The sequence below is a fragment of the Scyliorhinus torazame genome, chromosome 14, assembly GCF_047496885.1.
Source record: "Scyliorhinus torazame isolate Kashiwa2021f chromosome 14, sScyTor2.1, whole genome shotgun sequence".
Taxonomy (NCBI): Eukaryota; Metazoa; Chordata; class Chondrichthyes; order Carcharhiniformes; family Scyliorhinidae; genus Scyliorhinus; species Scyliorhinus torazame.
The window spans coordinates 218,815,520-218,837,875 of record NC_092720.1 but is presented as its reverse complement, the minus strand read 5'-3'; the positions used below and the strand labels follow the sequence as shown (position 1 = coordinate 218,837,875).

General features: G+C 56.8%; 2 protein-coding genes across 2 annotated transcripts in view; both read left to right on the top strand.

The window, feature by feature from the left end:
* The window catches only part of LOC140389167 (uncharacterized), a 188,978-nt gene that overhangs the window by 91,592 nt on the left and 75,030 nt on the right, over window positions 1-22,356 (top strand). The window lies entirely within an intron of this gene.
* Window positions 1,070-21,831, top strand: LOC140390529 (zinc-binding protein A33-like). The gene is made up of 6 exons (XM_072475701.1): window positions 1,070-1,582; window positions 1,673-1,768; window positions 1,862-2,095; window positions 4,506-4,528; window positions 4,626-4,741; window positions 20,291-21,831. The coding sequence occupies exons 1-6, from the start codon at window positions 1,175-1,177 to the stop codon at window positions 20,845-20,847; spliced, it is 1,434 nt and encodes a 477-aa protein (XP_072331802.1). The 5' UTR covers window positions 1,070-1,174; the 3' UTR covers window positions 20,848-21,831.

Sequence of the window (22,356 nt, the reverse complement as noted above, 5' to 3'; positions counted from 1 at the left end):
ACTTGTAGAACCCCTCCGAGCTTCCCCTCAGTTCGAACTTCACCTTCTCAAGGGTCAAGTATTCCAACAGGTCCCCCCGCCACGCCAGATCACTGGCTGGAGAGGATGCTCTCCACCCCAGCAGGATCCGCCTTTGGGCGATCAACGAGGCGAAGGCTATGATATCTGCCTCCGCACCCGTTTCCAACCCTGGCTGGTCCGACACCCCGAATATGGCCTCCTGGGGACCCGGGTCCAGTTTCACACGCACCACCTTGGAAATGACCCTAAACACCTTCTTCCAGTACTCCCCTAGCTTTGGACAGGACCAAAACATCTGAATGTGATTCGCGGTCCCCCCCCCCCCCCTCCCGCAACGCTCACACACATCCTCTACTCCTTCAAAAAAATCGGCTCATCCTCGCCCTCGTGAGGTGCGCTCTATATCAGACTCGCTTTTAATTCAAATATTATTCTTGGAAAAAATTCAGACAACCTTGTAATTCTCCAAAGCTGATTTTTATCAAAAAATCTTCATTTTCACAGTGATATAACTTTCAGTCAAAATTCATAACAAATAAATACCAAACATCCAACTTGAGTTGGAGTCAGGCTGGGTTTACGTAAAGGGAAGGTCAGGAGGAGCTGGACAATATGTTTCAGTTTGTGTTTCCCACAAAGTAAAACACAACTTGACCATCCGTGCCTGGGGCTGCTTTGAGACAGAAGTATATGAAGGAGAGCAGCAGGCTGCCAGTCACTCACAGGACACAATCCCCACCTCCTCCCATCCTCTCTCCACCCACCCCCACCACCAACAGACCTTCACTCCCATCGCCTGGGTTCAATTATTCCCTGTTGCTCCCTCTAATCCTGTTTACTCTTGATTCTGCTCCGGGTTTTGTCTCCAGCTCTCAAAGTGGGCAGGACCGAGAGCAGCAAATAACAATAATTCCTTGATGTGGAGATGCCGGTGTTGGACTGGGGTGGGCACAGTAAGAAGTCTGACACCAGGTTAAAGTCCAACAGGTTTGTTTCGAATTGCTAGCTGTCAGAGCACTGCTCCTTCCTCAAGTGAATTCCGTGAGTATTGCAGTGAACGTCATGAGGGAATTACTGAACTGAATATGTTCAGTAGTGGAGCAGGAACATTGAAACTGAAAGTGGTTTGAATCAGGAAGTGCTGAGTGTGAACATGGCTTCCAGAGAGCAGGAAGAAAGTTTGTCCGAGGATTTAATTTGTTCCATTTGTCTTGATTTCTTCACAGATCCGGTTTCACTGGAGTGTGGACACAACTTCTGCTGCTCCTGTATCACCCAGTGTTGGGAAAAGGAGATAAACTCCTGCCCGGAATGTAGACAGGAGTTTCCAGAAAAAAACCTCAGAGCCAATCGGATCTTAGTGAATCTGTCTGAGAAAGCTCGAAAATTAAAGCTGAATGGGAAAGAGAAGGAAAGTAAACTTCACTGTGAGGAACATCAGGAAGAACTGAAGCTGTTTTGTGAAACTGACAAGAAATTGATCTGTCTGATTTGTAGAGATTCGCGGAAACACAAATCTCACAACTTTCTGCCGATTGTAGAAGCTGTTGAAATCTACAAGGTAAAAGGGAACAGATTTGATCCCCTGATTGTCTGATCACATTTTCAGGATCTAACACTTTTATTTTCTGATTTTCTCTCCCAATCCCAGGATGGGGTGAAATCTTCCTTCGATTCTCTCACAGAGAAGAAATCGACGGTTCTAGAAATGGAGCAGCAGCAGAAACAGAAGATTTCCCAAATTAGGGTAAAGTCTCCCTGAGCTGAGCCTCCAAATTTAATTCATTATTTTGTTGTTTTTATTACAGAAACATATTATTTTTAATGTTTCTTCTTGTAGAAACAGTCGGTCAGTCTGCAGAGCCACATCACATCCGAGTTCACTAAAATGCGCCAGATTCTCACTGAGAAAGAGCAGCGTTTCATCCGAGATCTCAGGGAAGAAGAGGAAAAAATTCTAAAAACAATGGAGGAAAATCTTTGTGAAATTCAGGAGAATTTAAATTCTATTCAGGAGAAACTCTCAAAGTTGGAAAACCAGTTGGAACAAAAAGACGGAGTGAGATTTCTGAAGGTGAGGGATTATATTTCAGTTTAGTTCAGTGAAAGTTCACAGTCACAACATGATTCACACGAGCCTCCTCCCATCCTACTTCATTTCCCTGTCAATATATCCTTCTGTTCCTTTCTCCCTCATCTGTATCCAGCTTCTCCTTAAATGTATCCCTGGCTTTTCCTGGGTGGGTGGAATTTAATGTTGTTCCCCCCAGGGTACATTTAGTCAGGGTGTGGGGTGAGTGGAAGGGGACATGGGGAATGACACTGTGGAGTTTCTGTTGTCTTTCCATCTCTACACAGATTAAGTCTGTGGTGGTAAGTCTTGTGGGACAGCCTTCCTGTAACCAATTCAGCCCCTTAACAGGGCCATGAATGTTCTCATCCTGCTGTCACTGGTATTCCCTCAGCAATGAGCAGGGGTCTCACAATACGGGAAGCCTGAAAATCAAACCCTGTTGGGATTACTGGTGGGATTCTGGGAGGGGGTGAGGGAGAGGTGGTGGGATTGAGGATGTAGCGGGAATGCCCTTGTTCAGTTGCACTGTGTACCTGATTGAGGTCCACAATTTAACCTCGGCTTCCACATAAACACACAAATCACCACAACTTATTAAAAAGCCTCTCCTGAAAATCCACAGACAAAACCCCACATTTCAGCCCAAACGTTCCTCAATTCAAACCCAAATCCCCCCCGGATTTGGATGTTACACTGAAGTTATTTTAAAACCTCAGCCCCAATCCCCCTCGGATTTGGCTGTTAAATTACAATTCCCCACCCGGCTGCTCCTTCTGGTGTGAATTGTAGGCCCGGGAGCCAGGTTGACCGTTCTTGACCCTCCTTCTTGACTGCAGTGCCAGACCCTTGGATCTTGTCCTTTTAATGATGATTCTTATCGGAATATCACAAACACATTTCCTGAAGCCATCCTGCTGGAGGGTCAGTGCTCAGCACCTTTCAATCTCTTTACACACTCAGTTTCAATCCCAGGGTCGCGGCGTTCCCGATCGCGGGAAGTGGGATCCTCATAAAATCCAACCCATGGGATTTAAACTGAATTGGAAAAGCAGCAGTTAATGATGTTGGAATCAGGTTTAAACTGGTTTCACAGACTCATTAATGAGACTAATTAACTTCCTGCCGCTAGTCCGGTGCATTGACCCCTTCCCGACTCTGACTTAATCCCGGGAGGTTTTCCTGCCATCGACAGACTGAGCCGTGTCCTCTCGTGTGATTCCCTGTGTCCGGACACCATGCTCGCTGCTGTGACAGACTGGACTAAATTCCACCCCGTGTGACAGTGAGTTCCACATTCCCATCACTCTCTCGGCAAAGAAGTTTCTCCTGAACTCCCGATTGGATTTATTTGTAACTTTATGGTTGTGTTATGGAATTTGGAAGAACACAAGCTGCCACTTGATGCAGTTTTGAGTAACGGTTGCTCCAAACTTTGAAGTGAGTTCAATGTGTTTTATTGAACTATTAGCACAGTTCTCAATGAGTTCGACTCTCTGCTAATCTAAATGTAGTAACTCGGTCTAACTGAACCAGCCTTGCTCTAAGCCACGTGCTGGGGTGTGATGCTGAGGATACACCCTGTCTCACTCTGTAGATGTTGGTCTGTGGAAAGAGGCGGGGTGTGAGTGCCTCATCCCTTTTATAGTGAGACACCACCCCTCAGTGTCCTGACTGCTCATTGGTCGTGTCCAAATTCTATGTGTTCATTAGCTGCATGTTTGCATATCATAGAACATACTGTGCAGAAGGAGGCCATTCGGCCCATCGAGTCTGCACCGACCCACTTAAGCCCTCACTTCCACTCTAATCCCATAACCCAACAACCCTCCAAACCTTTTTGGACACTAAGGGCAATTTAGCATGGCCAATCCACCTAACCTTGCACGTCTTTGGACTGTGGGAGGAAACCGGAGCACCCAGAGGAAACCCACGCAGGCACGGGGAGAACGTGCAGACTCCGCACAGTTAGTGACTCAGTGGGGAATCGAACCTGGGACCCTGGCGCTGTGACGTCACAGTGCTAGCCACTTGTGCTACCGTGCTACTATATCATGACATATATTATGTTTCTATCCCTATTTCTGGATTCTCTACAGTGTAAACATCTTCACTGAATCTATCAAACCCGACCCATTTCATCATTTGAAAGATCTCTATCAGGTCTTCCCTTTTCTACAGTAAAGTTGATCAATCTTTGCTGTTAGTTGAAGCCTCTCAGTTGCTGTCAATCTTTTTGATACTTTCTCCTGTGCTTCAATATCCTTTGTGGAACATCCTCTTTCTATTCCATGTCTGCAGCAATGGGAATTGACAATTCTCAGCAGCTTGTAACAATGTGAGGGTCATTTCTGCTTTCTGGATATAGACAGTCCGTCTCTGTCAACTCAGATTTGTGTTTTGTTTATTTCAGGAGGAAGCATCTCGGAAGAGGAGGTAGGACATGAACTTTACTGAAACTCAGGGCAAGTTGGTAAAATTACTCAGCAAAGTGTTTATGGTCAATTTATAATCAACTCTTTAATATTTACAGGATTAGTGATGAGAGGAAAAAGTTTTCACTAGCAGATGGTGTCCTGTCCATCGGAAAATACAACAGCCTTGTACAGTTCTCAATGTGGAGAGAAATGCTGGATGTCATTAACCCTGGTAAAACTCAGATAAGTTCCTCTGTCCTGATTTATATCTTATATTTCAATCATTATCCATATAAATATCAAAGACACCGGGCGGGATTCTCCGGTCCGCCAGCCCCCTTTTCCTGGGCAGCAGCCCTCACCGGCAGCGGGATTCTCCGTCTCCGCCACCTGCCAATGGGATTGCCCATTGTGGCCACCCCACACCGCCGGGAAACCCGTGGGCGTGGGGGCGCTGCCGGCGCAACGGAGAATCCGTCGGCAGAGAGAATGTTTAAGAGCTTTGTTATAAAGAAATGAGGATAAAAATGGTCCTGATTGGAATTAAAGTCTGATTCATGCACCTAATCCACTTTCTAAACATCATTCTCAGCTTGGTCAGCTGAAACTGTCAGCTCCCCAAACATCACCAATACAGGAACTCTCAGATGAAGCTCTGTCTCCAGAACCCATCGATACTTTACAAACTTCAGCAAGTGGAAACTCCGCCATTCCCAGCTGAACCTTTCCTCCCCAAAAATCCCAGAGTGACCGTATTTAACCGCGTGTTTCCCGGCGCTCGCAGTGCCAAGAAACTCATGGCGATAAAACGCCCCCCACGTTGGGTAAGGTGCCTGTGGGGAACGCGGGGCCGAGGCCGCTCATCGCCCCGTTTTGTGCAGTGAGGAGCTCCGCTCGTCCGAACTCCTCAGTGCAGCGAGAGATCGGGACGCCATTTTAAAATGATATCCCGATCTCCCAGGCCACCGACGCCACCCCGACACCCCCCCCCCCGCCCCCCCCCGCCAAGCACCAACTCACTTTGGGAGGGTCCCCAGCTCCCCCCGCAACACACACGCTGGACGCCCCCAGCCCGATCACCAGCACACAGAAAATGGCAGCTTGGCACATTGGCAGTGACAGCCTGGCAGTGCCCTTGTCAGCTAGCAGTGTGATGCAACCATCAATTCACTCAAAGACACGAGGAGAAGTAAACCGTGGTTTTAATCAGCTTAGAACAGTGCCTGCCTGCGACTGGAACAATAGTGGAAACCGCCTGCAGGTCAGCTGCTCTTTATACTTCCTTTCAAGGGGAGGAGCCATGGGCAGAGCCCGTACATGCACCAACATATCCCCCTGTGGGTGAAGCCACACAATGGCCCATAGGTGGAGCCCACAGGGTTAACAACATAACACAACAGCAGAACATGATACAAATGCACTGGTGAATTATTAGCACTATACATTCCCCACACAGGGCCACCTGGGTGCCTGTGTGCTTTGTTTGGGGTGAGCTCTGCTATTCCCCTGCTTCCCCTGCAGTGGGGCTGAGCTTCTGATGAGTGAACTGAGGAGCGGCAGCACCTGGTGTGTCACTGATTGAGCTTGGCCACGCCCATCCCGGTGATGGCTCAGCCGGGGTCTGAGGCTTTCCAGAGGGGCGGCCTGGGGGGCTCCCAAATGACCAGAGGCTCTGTGAACATTTCCAGGACACAGTGAGCAGTCAGCAGAGTGAGCAGCCAGGGGCCTGTGAGTAGCACCAAAGGGGTGTGTTTAAAACCCAGACTGCAGCAATGGGGGTCTGAGCCAGGCCACCCCGATCCCGAGGGGGACACCCCGAGTGCACAGACCTGTCACCAAGTCGCTCCCCGTTACTCCCCCCGGCCCAGGCAGCCCCCCCAGCAAGTCCCACAATTATTGAGGCTTTTTGAGGGTTTTTCCCCTCTCTCTGCCCCTCAGCAGCCATGGAGCCCAGTCCCCGTTTGTAAATACTTGCACTAATTCACACCCGCGAGACTTCTGCCAGAGAGGGGCGGAGCATCGTGGAAGGGCGGAGCATACTGTGTCCAATCCGCTGATTAGATTTAAATCTATGTAAATGAGGGTGTTACATGGGCCCGCTGCAGGGCACAAACTTTGATTTCACCGCCAGGGAGGGACTGGAGCCTGGCGCGGAATCAGTGCCGGGCACAAACCTCGATTTGTGCATTACGCCCGATTCTCCGCCCGATCGCACTTCCGGTGCCGTGAAGCGGAGAATCCGCATTATTTGTTTCCACGGAGCAGAACGGAAATATCTCGGTGTTGAGATCTTCATCTAAATTTGTGAAGAGATTAGTTTATTTTGATGATGTCACCCACACCCCAGTTTTACACACACACACACAGTTACACACACACACACAGTTACACACACACACACAGTTACAGACACACACACACAGTTACACACACAGTTACATGCACACAGTTACATACACACACAGTTAGACACACACACAGTTACACACACAAAGTTACACACACACACAGTTACACACACACAGTTACACACACATGCACACAGTTACACACACACAGTTACACGCACACCAACACACACGCAGTTACACACACACCGACACACACACAGTTACACACACACACACAGTAACACACACAGTTACACACACACAGTAACACACACAGTTACACACACACAGTTACACACACACACAGTTACGCACACACACAGTTTCACGCACAGTTACACACACACAGTTACACACACAGTTACACACACCCACACACACAGTTACACACAGTTACACACACAGTTACACACATGCAGTTACACACACACAGTTACACACACACACAGTTACACACACACACACAGTTACACACACTCATACACACAGTTACGGACACACAGACAGTTACACGCACACAGTTACACGCACACACACAGTTATACACATATACAGTTACACACAAACGCACACACAGTTACACGCACACACAGTTACACACACACACAGTTTCACACACACACACCCACACAGTTACACACACACACACACAGTTATACACACAGTTTCACACACACAGTTACACACACACACACACACTTACACACACAGTTACACACACACAGTTACACACACACATACACAGTAAACCCCCCCACACACGCACACACACACGGTTGCACAGACACAGTTACACAGACACACAGTTACACACACACACTGTTACACTCTCACAGTTACACACACACAGTTACACACACACACAGTTACACACACGCACACATAGTCTCTCCCCGATCCCCAGTGACTCTCCCCCGATCCCCAGTAAGTCTTTCCCCCGATCCCGTGAGTCCCTCCCCGATCCCCAGTGAGTCTCTCCCCCCGATCCCCAGTGAATCTCCCCCGATTCCCAGTGACTCTCCCCATGAACCCCAGTGAGTCTCTCCCCCGATCCCCAGTGAGACTCTCCCCCGATCCCCAGTCTCTCCCCCGATCCCCAGTGAGCCTCCCCGATCCCCAGTGACTCTCACCCTGATCCCCAGTGAGTCTCCCCTGATCCCCAGTGACTCTCCCCCGATCACCAGTGAGTCTCTCCCCGATCCCCAGTGAGTCTCTGCCCGTTCCCCAGTGACTTTCCCCCTGATCCCCAGTGAGTCTCCCCCGATCCCCAGTGACTCTCCCCCGATCCCCAGTGATTCTCTCCCCCGATTCCCAGTGAGTCTCTCTTCCCGATCCCCAGTGAGTCTCCCCCCGATCCCCAGCGAGTCTCCTCCCGATCCCCAGTGAGTCTCCCCCTGATCCCCAGTGGGTCTCTCCCCGATCCCCAGTAAGTCTCCCCCGATCCCAACTGAGTCTCTCCCCCGATCCCCAGTGTGTCCCCCCCAATCCCCAGTGAGTCTCTCCCCGATCCCCAGTGAGTCGCTCCCCCCGATCCCCAGTGAGTCAGCCCCCCGATCCCGAGTGAGTCTCTCCCCCCAAAACGCAGTGAGTCTTTCCCCGCCAAAACCCAGTGAGTCTCTCCCCCACGATCCCCAGTGAGTCTCCCCCCCCAAAACCCAGTGAGACTCTCCCTCCAAAACCCAGTGTGTTTCTCCCACCGATCCCCAGTGAGTCTCTCCCCGATCCCCAGTGAGTCTCTCCTCCCCGATCCCCAGTGAGTCTCTGCCCCCGATCCCCAGTGAGTCTCTCCCCCCCGATCCTCAGTGAGTCTCCACCGATCCCCAGTGAGTCTCTCCCCGATCCCCAGTGAGTCTCTCCCCGATCCCCAGTGAGTCTCTCCCTCGATCCCCAGTGAGTCTCTCCCCGATCCCCAGTGAGTCTCCCCCCGATCCCCAGTGAGTCTCCCCCGATCCCCAGTGAGTCTCTCCCCGATCCCCAGTGAGTCTCTCCCTGATCCCCAGTGAGTGTCTCCCCGATCCCCAGTGAGTCTCTCCTCCGATCCCCAGTGAGTCTCTCCCCGATCTCCAGTGAGTCTCTCCCCCCCGATCCTCAGTGAGTCTCCACCGATCCCCAGTGAGTCTCTCCCCGATCCCCAGTGAGTCTCTCCCCGATCTCCAGTGAGTCTCTCCCCCCCGATCCTCAGTGAGTCTCCACCGATCTCCAGTGAGTCTCTCCCCCCCGATCCTCAGTGAGTCTCCACCGATCCCCAGTGAGTCTCTCCCCGATCCCCAGTGAGTCTCTCCCCGATCCCCAGTGAGTCTCTCCCTCGATCCCCAGTGAGTCTCTCCCCGATCCCCAGTGAGTCTCCCCCCGATCCCCAGTGAGTCTCCCCCGATCCCCAGTGAGTCTCTCCCCGATCCCCAGTGAGTCTCTCCCTGATCCCCAGTGAGTGTCTCCCCGATCCCCAGTGAGTCTCTCCCCCGATCCCCAGTGAGTCTCCGCCGATCCCCAGTGAGTCTCTCCCCGATCCCCAGTGAGTCTCTCCCCCGATCCCCAGTGAGTCTCTCCCCGATCCCCAGTGAGTCTCCCCCCTGATCCCCAGTGAGTCTCTCCCCGGTCCCCAGTGAGTCTCTGCCCGTTCCCCAGTGACTTTCCCCCTGATCCCCAGTGAGTCTCCCCGATCCCCAGTGACTCTCCCCCGATCCCCAGTGATTCTCTCCCCCGATTCCCAGTGAGTCTCTCTTCCCGATCCCCAGTGAGTCTCCCCCCGATCCCCAGCGAGTCTCCTCCCGATCCCCAGTGAGTCTCCCCCTGATCCCCAGTGGGTCTCTCCCCGATCCCCAGTAAGTCTCCCCCGATCCCAACTGAGTCTCTCCCCCGATCCCCAGTGTGTCCCCCCCAATCCCCAGTGAGTCTCTCCCCGATCCCCAGTGAGTCGCTCCCCCCGATCCCCAGTGAGTCACCACCCCGATCCCGAGTGAATCTCTTCCCCCGAAACGCAGTGAGTCTTTCCCCCCCGAAACCCAGTGAGTCTCTCCCCCCGATCACCAGTGAGTCTCCCCCGACCCCCAGTGAGTCTCTCCCCCCGATCCCCAGTGGGTCTCGCCCCAATCCCCAGTGAGTCTCTCCCCCCAGATCCCCAGTGAGTCTCTCCCCCGATCCCCAGTGAGTCTCTCCCCCCCGATCCCCAGTGAGTCTCCCCCGATCCCCAGTGAGTCTCTCCCCCCGATCCCCAGTGAGTCTCTCCCCCCCGATCCTCAGTGAGTCTCTCCACCCGATCGCCAGTGTGTCTCCACCGATCCCCAGTGAGTCTCCCTTTATCCCCCGTGAGTCTCCCTCCCGATCCCCAGTGAGCCTCTCCCCCGATCCCCAGTGAGTCTCTCCCCCCGATCCCCAGTGAGTCTCCCCCCGATCCCCAGTGAGGCTCTCCCCCCGAACCCCAGTGAGTCTCTCCCCCGATCCCCAATGAGACTCTCCCCACGATCCCCAGTGAGTCTCTCCCCGATCTGCAGTGAGTGTCTCCCCGATCCCCAGTGAGCCTCTCCTCCGATCTCCAGTGAGTCTCTCCCCCCGATCCCCAGTGAGTCCCTCCCCGATGCCCAGTGAGTCTCTCCCCGATCCCCAGTGAGTCTCCCTCTGATCCCCAGTGAGTCTCCCCCGATCCCCAGTGACTCTCCCCGATCCCCAGTGAGTCCTCCCTGATCCCCAGTGAGTCTCCCCCCGATCGCCAGTGAGTCTCCCCCCCGATCCCCAGTGAGTCTCCCCCTGATCCCCAGTGGGTCTCCCCCCCGATCCCCAATGAGTCTCCCCGATCCCCAGTGAGTCTCCCCCCCGATCCCCAGTGAGTCAGCCCCCCGATCCCGAGTGAGTCTCTCCCCCCAAAACGCAGTGAGTCTTTCCCCGCCAAAACCCAGTGAGTCTCTCCCCCACGATCCCCAGTGAGTCTCCCCCCCCAAAACCCAGTGAGACTCTCCCTCCAAAACCCAGTGTGTTTCTCCCACCGATCCCCAGTGAGTCTCTCCCCGATCCCCAGTGAGTCTCTCCTCCCCGATCCCCAGTGAGTCTCTGCCCCCGATCCCCAGTGAGTCTCTCCCCCCCGATCCTCAGTGAGTCTCCACCGATCCCCAGTGAGTCTCTCCCCGATCCCCAGTGAGTCTCTCCCCGATCCCCAGTGAGTCTCTCCCTCGATCCCCAGTGAGTCTCTCCCCGATCCCCAGTGAGTCTCTCCCCCAATCCCCAGTGAGTCTCTCCCCACGATCCCCAGTGAATCACTCCCCGATCCCCAGTGAGTCTCCCCCTGATCCCCAGTGAGTCTCCCCCGATCCCCAGTGACTCTCCCCGATCCCCAGTGAGTCCTCCCTGATCCCCAGTGAGTCTCCCCCCGATCCCCAGTGAGTCTACCCCCGATCCCCAGTGAGTCTCCCCCGATCCCCAGTGAGTCTCTCCGATCCCTCATGAGTCTCCCCCTGATCCCGTGAGTCTCTCCCCCGATCCCCAGTGAGTCTCCCCCGATCCCCAGTGAGTCTCTCCCCGATCCCCAGTGAGTCTCCCCCCCGATCCCCAGTGAGTCTCTCCCCGATCCCCAGTGAGTCTCTCCCCCGATCCCCAGTGAGTCTCTCCCCGATCCCCAGTGAGTCTCTCCCCGATCCCCAGTGAGTCTCTCCCCTGATCCACAGTGAGTCTCTCCCCGATCCCCAGTGAGTCTCCCCCTGATCCCCAGTGAGTCTCCCCCGATCCCCAGTGACTCTCCCCGATCCCCAGTGAGTCCTCCCTGATCCCCAGTGAGTCTCCCCCCGATCCCCAGTGAGTCTCCCCCCGATCCCCAGTGAGTCTCCCCCCGATCCCCAGTGAGTCTCCCCCCGATCCCCAGTGAGTCTCCCCCGATCCCCAGTGAGTCTCCCCCGATCCCCCGTGAGTCTCCCCCTGATACCCAGTGAGTCTCTTCCCCGATCCCCAGTGAGTCTCTCCCCGATCCCCAGTGAGTCTCTCCCCCGATCCCCAGTGAGTCTCTCCCCGATCCCCAGTGAGTCTCCCCCCGATCCCCAGTGAGTCTCCCCCGATCCCCAGTGAGTCTCTCCCCGATCCCCAGTGAGTCTCTCCCTGATCCCCAGTGAGTGTCTCCCCGATCCCCAGTGAGTCTCTCCTCCGATCCCCAGTGAGTCTCTCCCCGATCCCCAGTGAGTCTCTCCCCCGATCCCCAGTGAGTCTCCGCCGATCCCCAGTGAGTCTCTCCCCGATCCCCAGTGAGTCTCTCCCCCGATCCCCAGTGAGTCTCTCCCCGATCCCCAGTGAGTCTCCCCCCTGATCCCCAGTGAGTCTCTCCCCGGTCCCCAGTGAGTCTCTGCCCGTTCCCCAGTGACTTTCCCCCTGATCCCCAGTGAGTCTCCCCGATCCCCAGTGACTCTCCCCCGATCCCCAGTGATTCTCTCCCCCGATTCCCAGTGAGTCTCTCTTCCCGATCCCCAGTGAGTCTCCCCCCGATCCCCAGCGAGTCTCCTCCCGATCCCCAGTGAGTCTCCCCCTGATCCCCAGTGGGTCTCTCCCCGATCCCCAGTAAGTCTCCCCCGATCCCAACTGAGTCTCTCCCCCGATCCCCAGTGTGTCCCCCCCAATCCCCAGTGAGTCTCTCCCCGATCCCCAGTGAGTCGCTCCCCCCGATCCCCAGTGAGTCTCCACCCCGATCCCGAGTGAATCTCTTCCCCCGAAACGCAGTGAGTCTTTCCCCCCCGAAACCCAGTGAGTCTCTCCCCCCGATCACCAGTGAGTCTCCCCCGACCCCCAGTGAGTCTCTCCCCCCGATCCCCAGTGGGTCTCGCCCCAATCCCCAGTGAGTCTCTCCCCCCAGATCCCCAGTGAGTCTCTCCCCCGATCCCCAGTGAGTCTCTCCCCCCCGATCCCCAGTGAGTCTCCCCCGATCCCCAGTGAGTCTCTCCCCCCGATCCCCAGTGAGTCTCTCCCCCCCGATCCTCAGTGAGTCTCTCCACCCGATCGCCAGTGTGTCTCCACCGATCCCCAGTGAGTCTCCCTTTATCCCCAGTGAGTCTCCCTCCCGATCCCCAGTGAGCCTCTCCCCCGATCCCCAGTGAGTCTCTCCCCCCGATCCCCAGTGAGTCTCCCCCCGATCCCCAGTGAGGCTCTCCCCCCGAACCCCAGTGAGTCTCTCCCCCGATCCCCAATGAGACTCTCCCCACGATCCCCAGTGAGTCTCTCCCCGATCTGCAGTGAGTGTCTCCCCGATCCCCAGTGAGCCTCTCCTCCGATCTCCAGTGAGTCTCTCCCCCCGATCCCCAGTGAGTCCCTCCCCGATGCCCAGTGAGTCTCTCCCCGATCCCCAGTGAGTCTCCCTCTGATCCCCAGTGAGTCTCCCCCGATCCCCAGTGACTCTCCCCGATCCCCAGTGAGTCCTCCCTGATCCCCAGTGAGTCTCCCCCCGATCGCCAGTGAGTCTCCCCCCCGATCCCCAGTGAGTCTCCCCCTGATCCCCAGTGAGTCTCCCCGATCCCCAGTGAGTCTCCCCCCCCGATCCCCAGTGAGTCTCCCCGATCCCCAGTGAGTCTCCCCCCCCGATCCCCAGTGAGTCAGCCCCCCGATCCCGAGTGAGTCTCTCCCCCCAAAACCCAGTGAGTCTCTCCCCCACGATCCTCAGTGAGTCTCCCCCCCCAAAACCCAGTGAGACTCTCCCTCCAAAACCCAGTGTGTTTCTCCCACCGATCCCCAGTGAGTCTCCCTCCCGATCCCCGGTGAGCCTCTCCCGCGATCCCCAGTGAGTCTCTCCCCCCGAAACCCAGTAAGTCTCTCCCCCCGGTCCCCAGTGAGTCTCTTCCCCGATCCCAGTGAGTCTCTCCCCCGATCCCCAATGAGTCTCGCCCCCCTGATCCCCAGTGACTCTCCCCCCGATCCCCAGTGAGTCTCCACCGATCCCCAGTGAGTCTCCTCCCCGATCCCAGTGAGTCTCTCCCCCGATCCCCAGTGAGTCTCGCCCCCCTGATCCCCAGTGACTCTCCCCTGATCCCCAGTCTCTCCCCGATCCCCAGTGAGTCTCCCCCGATCCCCAGTGAGTCTCTCCCCCCCGATCCCCAGTGAGTCTCCCCCCGATCCCCAGTGAGACTCTCCCCCCGAATCCCAGTGAGTCTCTCCCCCTATCCCCAGTGATACTCTCCCCACGATCCCCAGTGAGTCTCTCCCCCGATCTCCAGTGAGTCTCTCCCCCGATCCCCAGTGATACTCTCCCCACGATCCCCAGTGAGCCTCTCCCCCGATCTCCAGTGAGTCTCTCCCCCCGATCTCCAGTGAGTCTCTCCCCCCAATCCCCAGTGAGTCCCTCCCCGATCCCCAGTGAGTTTCTCCCCGATCCCCAGTGAGTCTCCCCCTGATCCCCAGTGAGTCTCCCCCGATCCCCAGTGACTCTACCCGATCCCCAGTGAGTCCCCCCTGATCCCCAGTGAGTCTCCCTCCGATCCCCAGTGAGTCTCCCCCCGATCCCCAGTGAGTCTCCCCCTGATCCCCAGTGAGTCTCCCCCGATCCCCAGTGAGCCTCCCCGATCCCCCGTGAGTCTCCCCCTGATTCCCAGTGAGTCTCTCCCCCGATCCCCAGTGAGTCTCCCCCCGATCCCCAGTGAGTCTCTCCCCGATCCCCAGTGAGTCTCTCCCCGATCCCCAGTGAGTCTCTCCCCGATCCCCAGTGAGTCTCTCCCCCGATCCACAGTGAGTCTCTCCCCGATCCCCAGTGAGTCTACCCCTGATCCCTAGTGAGTCTCCCCCGATCCCCAGTGACCCTCCCCGATCCCCAGTGAGTCCTCCCCGATCCCCAGTGAGTCTCTCCCCCGATCCCCAGTGAGTCTCTCCCCGATCCCCAGTGAGTTTCTCCCCCGATCCCCAGTGAGTCTCTCCCCGATCACCAGTGAGTCTCCCCCGATCCCCAGTGAGTCTCTCCCCGATCCCCAGTGAGTCTCTCCCCCGATCCCCAGTGAGTCTCCCCCGATCCCCAGTGAGTCTCTCCCCGATCCCCAGTGAGTCTCTCCCCCGATACCCAGTAAGTCTCTCCCCGATCACCAGTGAGTCTCCCCCGATCCCCCGTGAGTCTCCCCCGATCCCCAGTGAGTCTCTCCCCCGATCCCCAGTGAGTCTCCCCCGATCCCCAGTGAGTCTCCCCCCCAATCCCCAGTTAGTCTCTCCCCGATCCCCAGTGAGTCTCTCCCCGATCCCCAGTGAGTCTCTCCCTCGATCCCCAGTGAGTCTCTCCCCGATCCCCAGTGAGTCTCTCCCCCAATCCCCAGTGAGTCTCTCCCCACGATCCCCAGTGAATCACTCCCCGATCCCCAGTGAGTCTCCCCCTGATCCCCAGTGAGTCTCCCCCGATCCCCAGTGACTCTACCCGATCCCCAGTGAGTCGCCCCTGATCCCCAGTGAGTCTCCCTCCGATCCCCAGTGAGTCTCCCCCCGATCCCCAGTGAGTCTCCCCTGATCCCCAGTGAGTCTCCCCCGATCCCCAGTGAGCCTCCCCGATCCCCCGTGAGTCTCCCCCTGATCCCCAGTGAGTCTCTCCCCCGATCCCCAGTGAGTCTCCCCCGATCCCCAGTGAGTCTCTCCCCGATCCCCAGTGAGTCTCTCCCCGATCCCCAGTGAGTCTCTCCCCGATCCCCAGTGAGTCTCTCCCCCGATCCACAGTGAGTCTCTCCCCGATCCCCAGTGAGTCTACCCCTGATCCCTAGTGAGTCTCCCCCGATCCCCAGTGACCCTCCCCGATCCCCAGTGAGTACTCCCCGATCCCCAGTGAGTCTCTCCCCCGATCCCCAGTGAGTCTCTCCCCGATCCCCAGTGAGTTTCTCCCCCGATCCCCAGTGAGTATCTCCCCGATCACCAGTGAGTCTCCCCCGATCCCCAGTGAGTCTCTCCCCGATCCCCAGTGAGTCTCTCCCCCGATCCCCAGTGAGTCTCCCCCGATCCCCAGTGAGTCTCTCCCCGATCCCCAGTGAGTCTCTCCCCCGATACCCAGTAAGTCTCTCCCCGATCACCAGTGAGTCTCCCCCGATCCCCCGTGAGTCTCCCCCGATCCCCAGTGAGTCTCTCCCCCGATCCCCAGTGAGTCTCCCCCGATCCCCAGTGAGTCTCCCCCCCAATCCCCAGTTAGTCTCTCCCCGATCCCCAGTGAGTCTCTCCCCGATCCCCAGTGAGTCTCTCCCTCGATCCCCAGTGAGTCTCTCCCCGATCCCCAGTGAGTCTCTCCCCCAATCCCCAGTGAGTCTCTCCCCACGATCCCCAGTGAATCACTCCCCGATCCCCAGTGAGTCTCCCCCGATCCCCAGTGAGTCTCCCCCGATCCCCAGTGACTCTCCTCGATCCCCAGTGAGTCCTCCCTGATCCCCAGTGAGTCTCCCCCCGATCCCCAGTGAGTCTACCCCCGATCCCCAGTGAGTCTCCCCCGATCCCCAGTGAGTCTCCCCTATCCCTCGTGAGTCTCCCCCTGATCCCGTGAGTCTCTCCCCCGATCCCCAGTGAGTCTCCCCCGATCCCCAGTGAGTCTCTCCCCAATCCCCAGTGAGTCTCCCCCCCGATCCCCAGTGAGTCTCTCCCCGATCCCCAGTGAGTCTCTCCCCCGATCCCCAGTGAGTCTCTCCCCGATCCCCAGTGAGTCTCTCCCCGATCCCCAGTGAGTCTCTCCCCTGATCCACAGTGAGTCTCTCCCCGATCCCCAGTGAGTCTCCCCCTGATCCCCAGTGAGTCTCCCCCGATCCCCAGTGACTCTCCCCGATCCCCAGTGAGTCCTCCCTGATCCCCAGTGAGTCTCCCCCCGATCCCCAGTGAGTCTCCCCCCGATCCCCAGTGAGTCTCCCCCCGATCCCCAGTGAGTCTCCCCCCGATCCCCAGTGAGTCTCCCCCGATCCCCAGTGAGTCTCCCCCGATCCCCCGTGAGTCTCCCCCTGATCCCCAGTGAGTCTCTCCCCCGATCCCCAGTGAGTCTCTCCCCGATCCCCAGTGAGTCTCTCCCCCGATACCCAGTGAGTCTCTCCCCGATCCCCAGTGAGTCTCCCCCCCGATCCCCAGTGAGTCTCCCCCGATCCCCAGTGAGTCTCTCCCCGATCCCCAGTGAGTCTCTCCCCGATCCCCAGTGAGTGTCTCCCCGATCCCCAGTGAGTCTCTCCTCCGATCCCCAGTGAGTCTCTCCCCGATCCCCAGTGAGTCTCTCCCCCGATCCCCAGTGAGTCTCCCCCGATCCCCAGTGAGTCTCTCCCCGATCCCCAGTGAGTCTCTCCCCCGATCCCCAGTGAGTCTCTCCCCGATCCCCAGTGAGTCTCCCCCTGATCCCCAGTGAGTCTCTCCCCGGTCCCCAGTGAGTCTCCCCCCCGATCCCCAGTGAGTCTCCCCCCTGATCCCCAGTGAGTCTCTCCCCGATCCCCAGTGAGTCTCCCCCCCGATCCCCAGTGAGTCTCCCCCGATCCCCAGTGAGTCTCTCCCCGATCCCCAGTGAGTCTCTCCCCGATCCCCAGTGAGTCTCTCCCCGATCCCCAGTGAGTCTCTCCCCCGATCCCCAGTGAGTCTCCCCCGAGCCCCAGTCAGTCTCTCCCCGATCCCCAGTGAGTCTCTCCCCGATCCCCAGTGAGTCTCCCCCCCGATCCCCAGTGAGTCTCCCCCGATCCCCAGTGAGTCTCTCCCCGATCCCCAGTGAGTCTCTCCCCGATCCCCAGTGAGTCTCTCCCCGATCCCCAGTGAGTCTCTCCTCCGATCCCCAGTGAGTCTCTCCCCGATCCCCAGTGAGTCTCTCCCCCGATCCCCAGTGAGTCTCCCCCGATCCCCAGTGAGTCTCTCCCCGATCCCCAGTGAGTCTCTCCCCCGATCCCCAGTGAGTCTCTCCCCGATCCCCAGTGAGTCTCCCCCCTGATCCCCAGTGAGTCTCTCCCCGGTCCCCAGTGAGTCTCCCCCCCGATCCCCAGTGAGTCTCCCCCCTGATCCCCAGTGAGTCTCTCCCCGATCCCCAGTGAGTCTCCCCCCCGATCCCCAGTGATTCTCCCCCGATCCCCAGTGAGTCTCTCCCCGATCCCCAGTGAGTCTCTCCCCGATCCCCAGTGAGTCTCTCCCCGATCCCCAGTGAGTCTCTCCCTCGATCCCCAGTGAGTCTCTCCCCGATCCCCAGTGAGTCTCTCCCCCAATCCCCAGTGAGTCTCTCCCCACGATCCCCAGTGAATCACTCCCCGATCCCCAGTGAGTCTCCCCCGATCCCCAGTGAGTCTCCCCCGATCCCCAGTGACTCTCCTCGATCCCCAGTGAGTCCTCCCTGATCCCCAGTGAGTCTCCCCCCGATCCCCAGTGAGTCTACCCCCGATCCCCAGTGAGTCTCCCCCGATCCCCAGTGAGTCTCCCCTATCCCTCGTGAGTCTCCCCCTGATCCCGTGAGTCTCTCCCCCGATCCCCAGTGAGTCTCCCCCGATCCCCAGTGAGTCTCTCCCCAATCCCCAGTGAGTCTCCCCCCCGATCCCCAGTGAGTCTCTCCCCGATCCCCAGTGAGTCTCTCCCCCGATCCCCAGTGAGTCTCTCCCCGATCCCCAGTGAGTCTCTCCCCGATCCCCAGTGAGTCTCTCCCCTGATCCACAGTGAGTCTCTCCCCGATCCCCAGTGAGTCTCCCCCTGATCCCCAGTGAGTCTCCCCCGATCCCCAGTGACTCTCCCCGATCCCCAGTGAGTCCTCCCTGATCCCCAGTGAGTCTCCCCCCGATCCCCAGTGAGTCTCCCCCCGATCCCCAGTGAGTCTCCCCCCGATCCCCAGTGAGTCTCCCCCCGATCCCCAGTGAGTCTCCCCCGATCCCCAGTGAGTCTCCCCCGATCCCCCGTGAGTCTCCCCCTGATCCCCAGTGAGTCTCTCCCCCGATCCCCAGTGAGTCTCTCCCCGATCCCCAGTGAGTCTCTCCCCCGATACCCAGTGAGTCTCTCCCCGATCCCCAGTGAGTCTCCCCCCCGATCCCCAGTGAGTCTCCCCCGATCCCCAGTGAGTCTCTCCCCGATCCCCAGTGAGTCTCTCCCCGATCCCCAGTGAGTGTCTCCCCGATCCCCAGTGAGTCTCTCCTCCGATCCCCAGTGAGTCTCTCCCCGATCCCCAGTGAGTCTCTCCCCCGATCCCCAGTGAGTCTCCCCCGATCCCCAGTGAGTCTCTCCCCGATCCCCAGTGAGTCTCTCCCCCGATCCCCAGTGAGTCTCTCCCCGATCCCCAGTGAGTCTCCCCCTGATCCCCAGTGAGTCTCTCCCCGGTCCCCAGTGAGTCTCCCCCCCGATCCCCAGTGAGTCTCCCCCCTGATCCCCAGTGAGTCTCTCCCCGATCCCCAGTGAGTCTCCCCCCCGATCCCCAGTGAGTCTCCCCCGATCCCCAGTGAGTCTCTCCCCGATCCCCAGTGAGTCTCTCCCCGATCCCCAGTGAGTCTCTCCCCGATCCCCAGTGAGTCTCTCCCCCGATCCCCAGTGAGTCTCCCCCGAGCCCCAGTCAGTCTCTCCCCGATCCCCAGTGAGTCTCTCCCCGATCCCCAGTGAGTCTCCCCCCCGATCCCCAGTGAGTCTCCCCCGATCCCCAGTGAGTCTCTCCCCGATCCCCAGTGAGTCTCTCCCCGATCCCCAGTGAGTCTCTCCCCGATCCCCAGTGAGTCTCTCCTCCGATCCCCAGTGAGTCTCTCCCCGATCCCCAGTGAGTCTCTCCCCCGATCCCCAGTGAGTCTCCCCCGATCCCCAGTGAGTCTCTCCCCGATCCCCAGTGAGTCTCTCCCCCGATCCCCAGTGAGTCTCTCCCCGATCCCCAGTGAGTCTCCCCCCCGATCCCCAGTGATTCTCCCCCGATCCCCAGTGAGTCTCTCCCCGATCCCCAGTGAGTCTCTCCCCGATCCCCAGTGAGTCTCTCCCCGATCCCCAGTGAGTCTCTCCCCCGATCCCCAGTGAGTCTCCCCCGATCCCCAGTCAGTCTCTCCCCGATCCCCAGTGAGTCTCTCCCCCGATCCCCAGTAAGTCTCTCCCCGATCCCCAGTGAGTCTCCCCCTGATCCGCAGTGAGTCTCTCCCCCGATCCCCAGTGAGTCTCTCCCCCGATCCCCAGTGAGTCTCTCCCCGATCCCCAGTGAGTCTCTCCCCGATCCCCAATGAGTCTCTCCCCCTGATCCCCAGTGAGTCTCCCCCGATCCCCAGCGAGTCTCTCCCCGATCCCCAGTGAGTCTCTCTCCCCGATCCCCAGCGAGTCTCTCCCCGATCCCCAGTGAGTCTCTCTCCCCGATCCCCAATGAGTCTCTCCCCGAACCCCAGTGAGTTTCCCCCGATCCCCAGTGAGTCTCTCTCCCCGATCCCCAGTGAGTCTCTCCCCGATCCCCAGCGAGTCTCTCCCTGATCCCCAGTGAGTCTCCCCCGATCCCCAGTGAGTCTCTAATTTTCTGTTTTTTCTCCCAGTCTCTGTGACCCTGGATGTGGAAACAGCGAATCCCCGGCTCGAGGTGTCTGAGGATCTGAAGAGTTTGAGATGGACCCGGACCCAGAGGAGTCTCCCTGGCACCAGGAAGAGGTTTACACACAGGCTCTGTGTGCTGGGATCAGAGGGATTCACATCGGGGAGACATTACTGGGAGGTGGAGGTGACGGGGAATCGGGGCTGGATTCTGGGAGTAGCCGCAGAGTCTGTGGAGAGGAAGGACTGGGTCAGTCTGAGCCCAGAGACTGGATTCTGGACCATTGGGTGGGATGTTGATCAGTTTTATATAAATTCCTCTCCTGGATCCCGTCTCCGTGTCGGTCAGATCCCCGGGAAGGTGGGAGTTTATCTCAGTTATGAGTCTGGGACAGTTTCATTTTACAACGTGGACACCAAGTCCCATCTCCACACCTTCACCGGGAATAAATTCACTGAGAAACTTTATCCTTTCTTCTGGACTCGGGATGGAAACCAGTTTCTGAGAATCTGCTCCGGTTCTGATCCGGATCGGGAAAGGGGCGGGGCCTCGGGGTGGTGACATCCTCACTGACATCACAATGACTTGAGGGCCAGGGGCTGAGGTCAGGGGTTGGGGGTCAGAAACTGCCCTCGACAACAGTTTGTCACTAAATGTGTTGGTTAATTTGCAAATTGTAAAATCCCAATCAGACTGTAAATAAAAACAACCCAAATAAAAACGTCAGAGGATTAAAATAAAAAGGAAATTAAATATCTTGAACTTTCCCTTGTAGTTCATTGTAGTGCCGATGTCAGCCACACGATGGTGATGTCGAGCTGTACAAAGGTCAGGAAAGTTTTACAGCGCAGTATCGCCACCTGCTGCTGGAAACCTGGTACTGGCAGGAATACCAACAACTCAAAATGCTGAATCGCTGATCAGACAATTCAGGCAGGACCTTTCTTCACAACTGAAAGAGAATTGAATCAGAAACAAAGGAGGGAAAATAAAAATGAGCCTGGACTTCCCACTTCCATGTTCCTGTCACACACCGAGTCGCTATCGGGAAATTCCACACAGCCTGTCGGGTCAATGTTCAGAAAATCCCAGGTCGGGAGAGTGAGATTTCCCATTTTGGGATCTTGCTGTGTGTCAGGAGCTGAATTCACAAATCTGAGCGTGTATTCCGAGTACAGAGAGGATAAGAATGTCCTCCTGGTTTAATAACTGGGACATTGGTGGATAGTTCGAATGACCAAAAAGGTGACGAGGGGTTATTGGGTTACGGGGATAGGGTGGAAGTGAGGGCTGAAGTGGGTCGGTGCAGACTCGATGGGCCGAATGGCCTCCTTCTTCACTGTATGTTCTATGTTTAGGTCCAGTCTGTGGAGAGGGAAACAGACTTGACGTCTCGAGTGGAATATGAATCTTTTTCAGATGATTTCCAGCAGTCTCAGTATTTTGCTTCTATTACAACAGATCGAATTGTTAGATTGTATAAATATAGTTTACTTGATACAACAACATTACTTGTCAAAAAAACAGTAAACCTAAAACCACAAACTGTTTATGGATTTATTTTTAACCCAGCAATTTCTCAGAATCTTTATGTTATTCAGACCCTCAAATATATTTCAATGTTCAATTAGTTCATACACCTTCACTTCAGTCACTAATATCTGATGATGTCTGTTATAACCTGCCTACTTACGATTGGCTGGGGACTAATGACTATCCCACAATCCTGTGGGAGTATGAGCTTCCCCAATGAGGGGGGCGGAGAAACTCCTAGTATAAATAAGCTGGCCAGTTCAGGAACCAGCAGGAAGGAGAAGGTAGCAAGGGAAGTTACTGCTACTGTTATGAATATATTGTTATAGTAAATAAACGTTATTACCTTGTATCCTTAAAACTTGTGCTGGATTCTTCGTGGACCTTACAAAACTGGCGACGAAGGTAAAAGTGAATAGCTGTCTACACTGCTGAAGCCACCTCCCTGGATTTTTGTTGGATACAGGTTGGAAGTTGTTTTCTATTATACCATGCCCCTGTACGGACGTTTGGATGTTTTTGATGCTGCGCTGGAAA

Bases quoted from the DNA above. Each gene is read 5' to 3' on its own strand.
- LOC140390529 (XM_072475701.1), top strand. From the start codon at position 1,175: ATGGCTTCCAGAGAGCAGGAAGAAAGTTTGTCCGAGGATTTAATTTGT. The intron at 2,096-4,505 runs GTGAGGGATTAT...TGTTTATTTCAG, and splicing joins ACGGAGTGAGATTTCTGAAG to GAGGAAGCATCTCGGAAGAG. The intron at 4,529-4,625 runs GTAGGACATGAA...TAATATTTACAG, and splicing joins GAAGCATCTCGGAAGAGGAG to GATTAGTGATGAGAGGAAAA.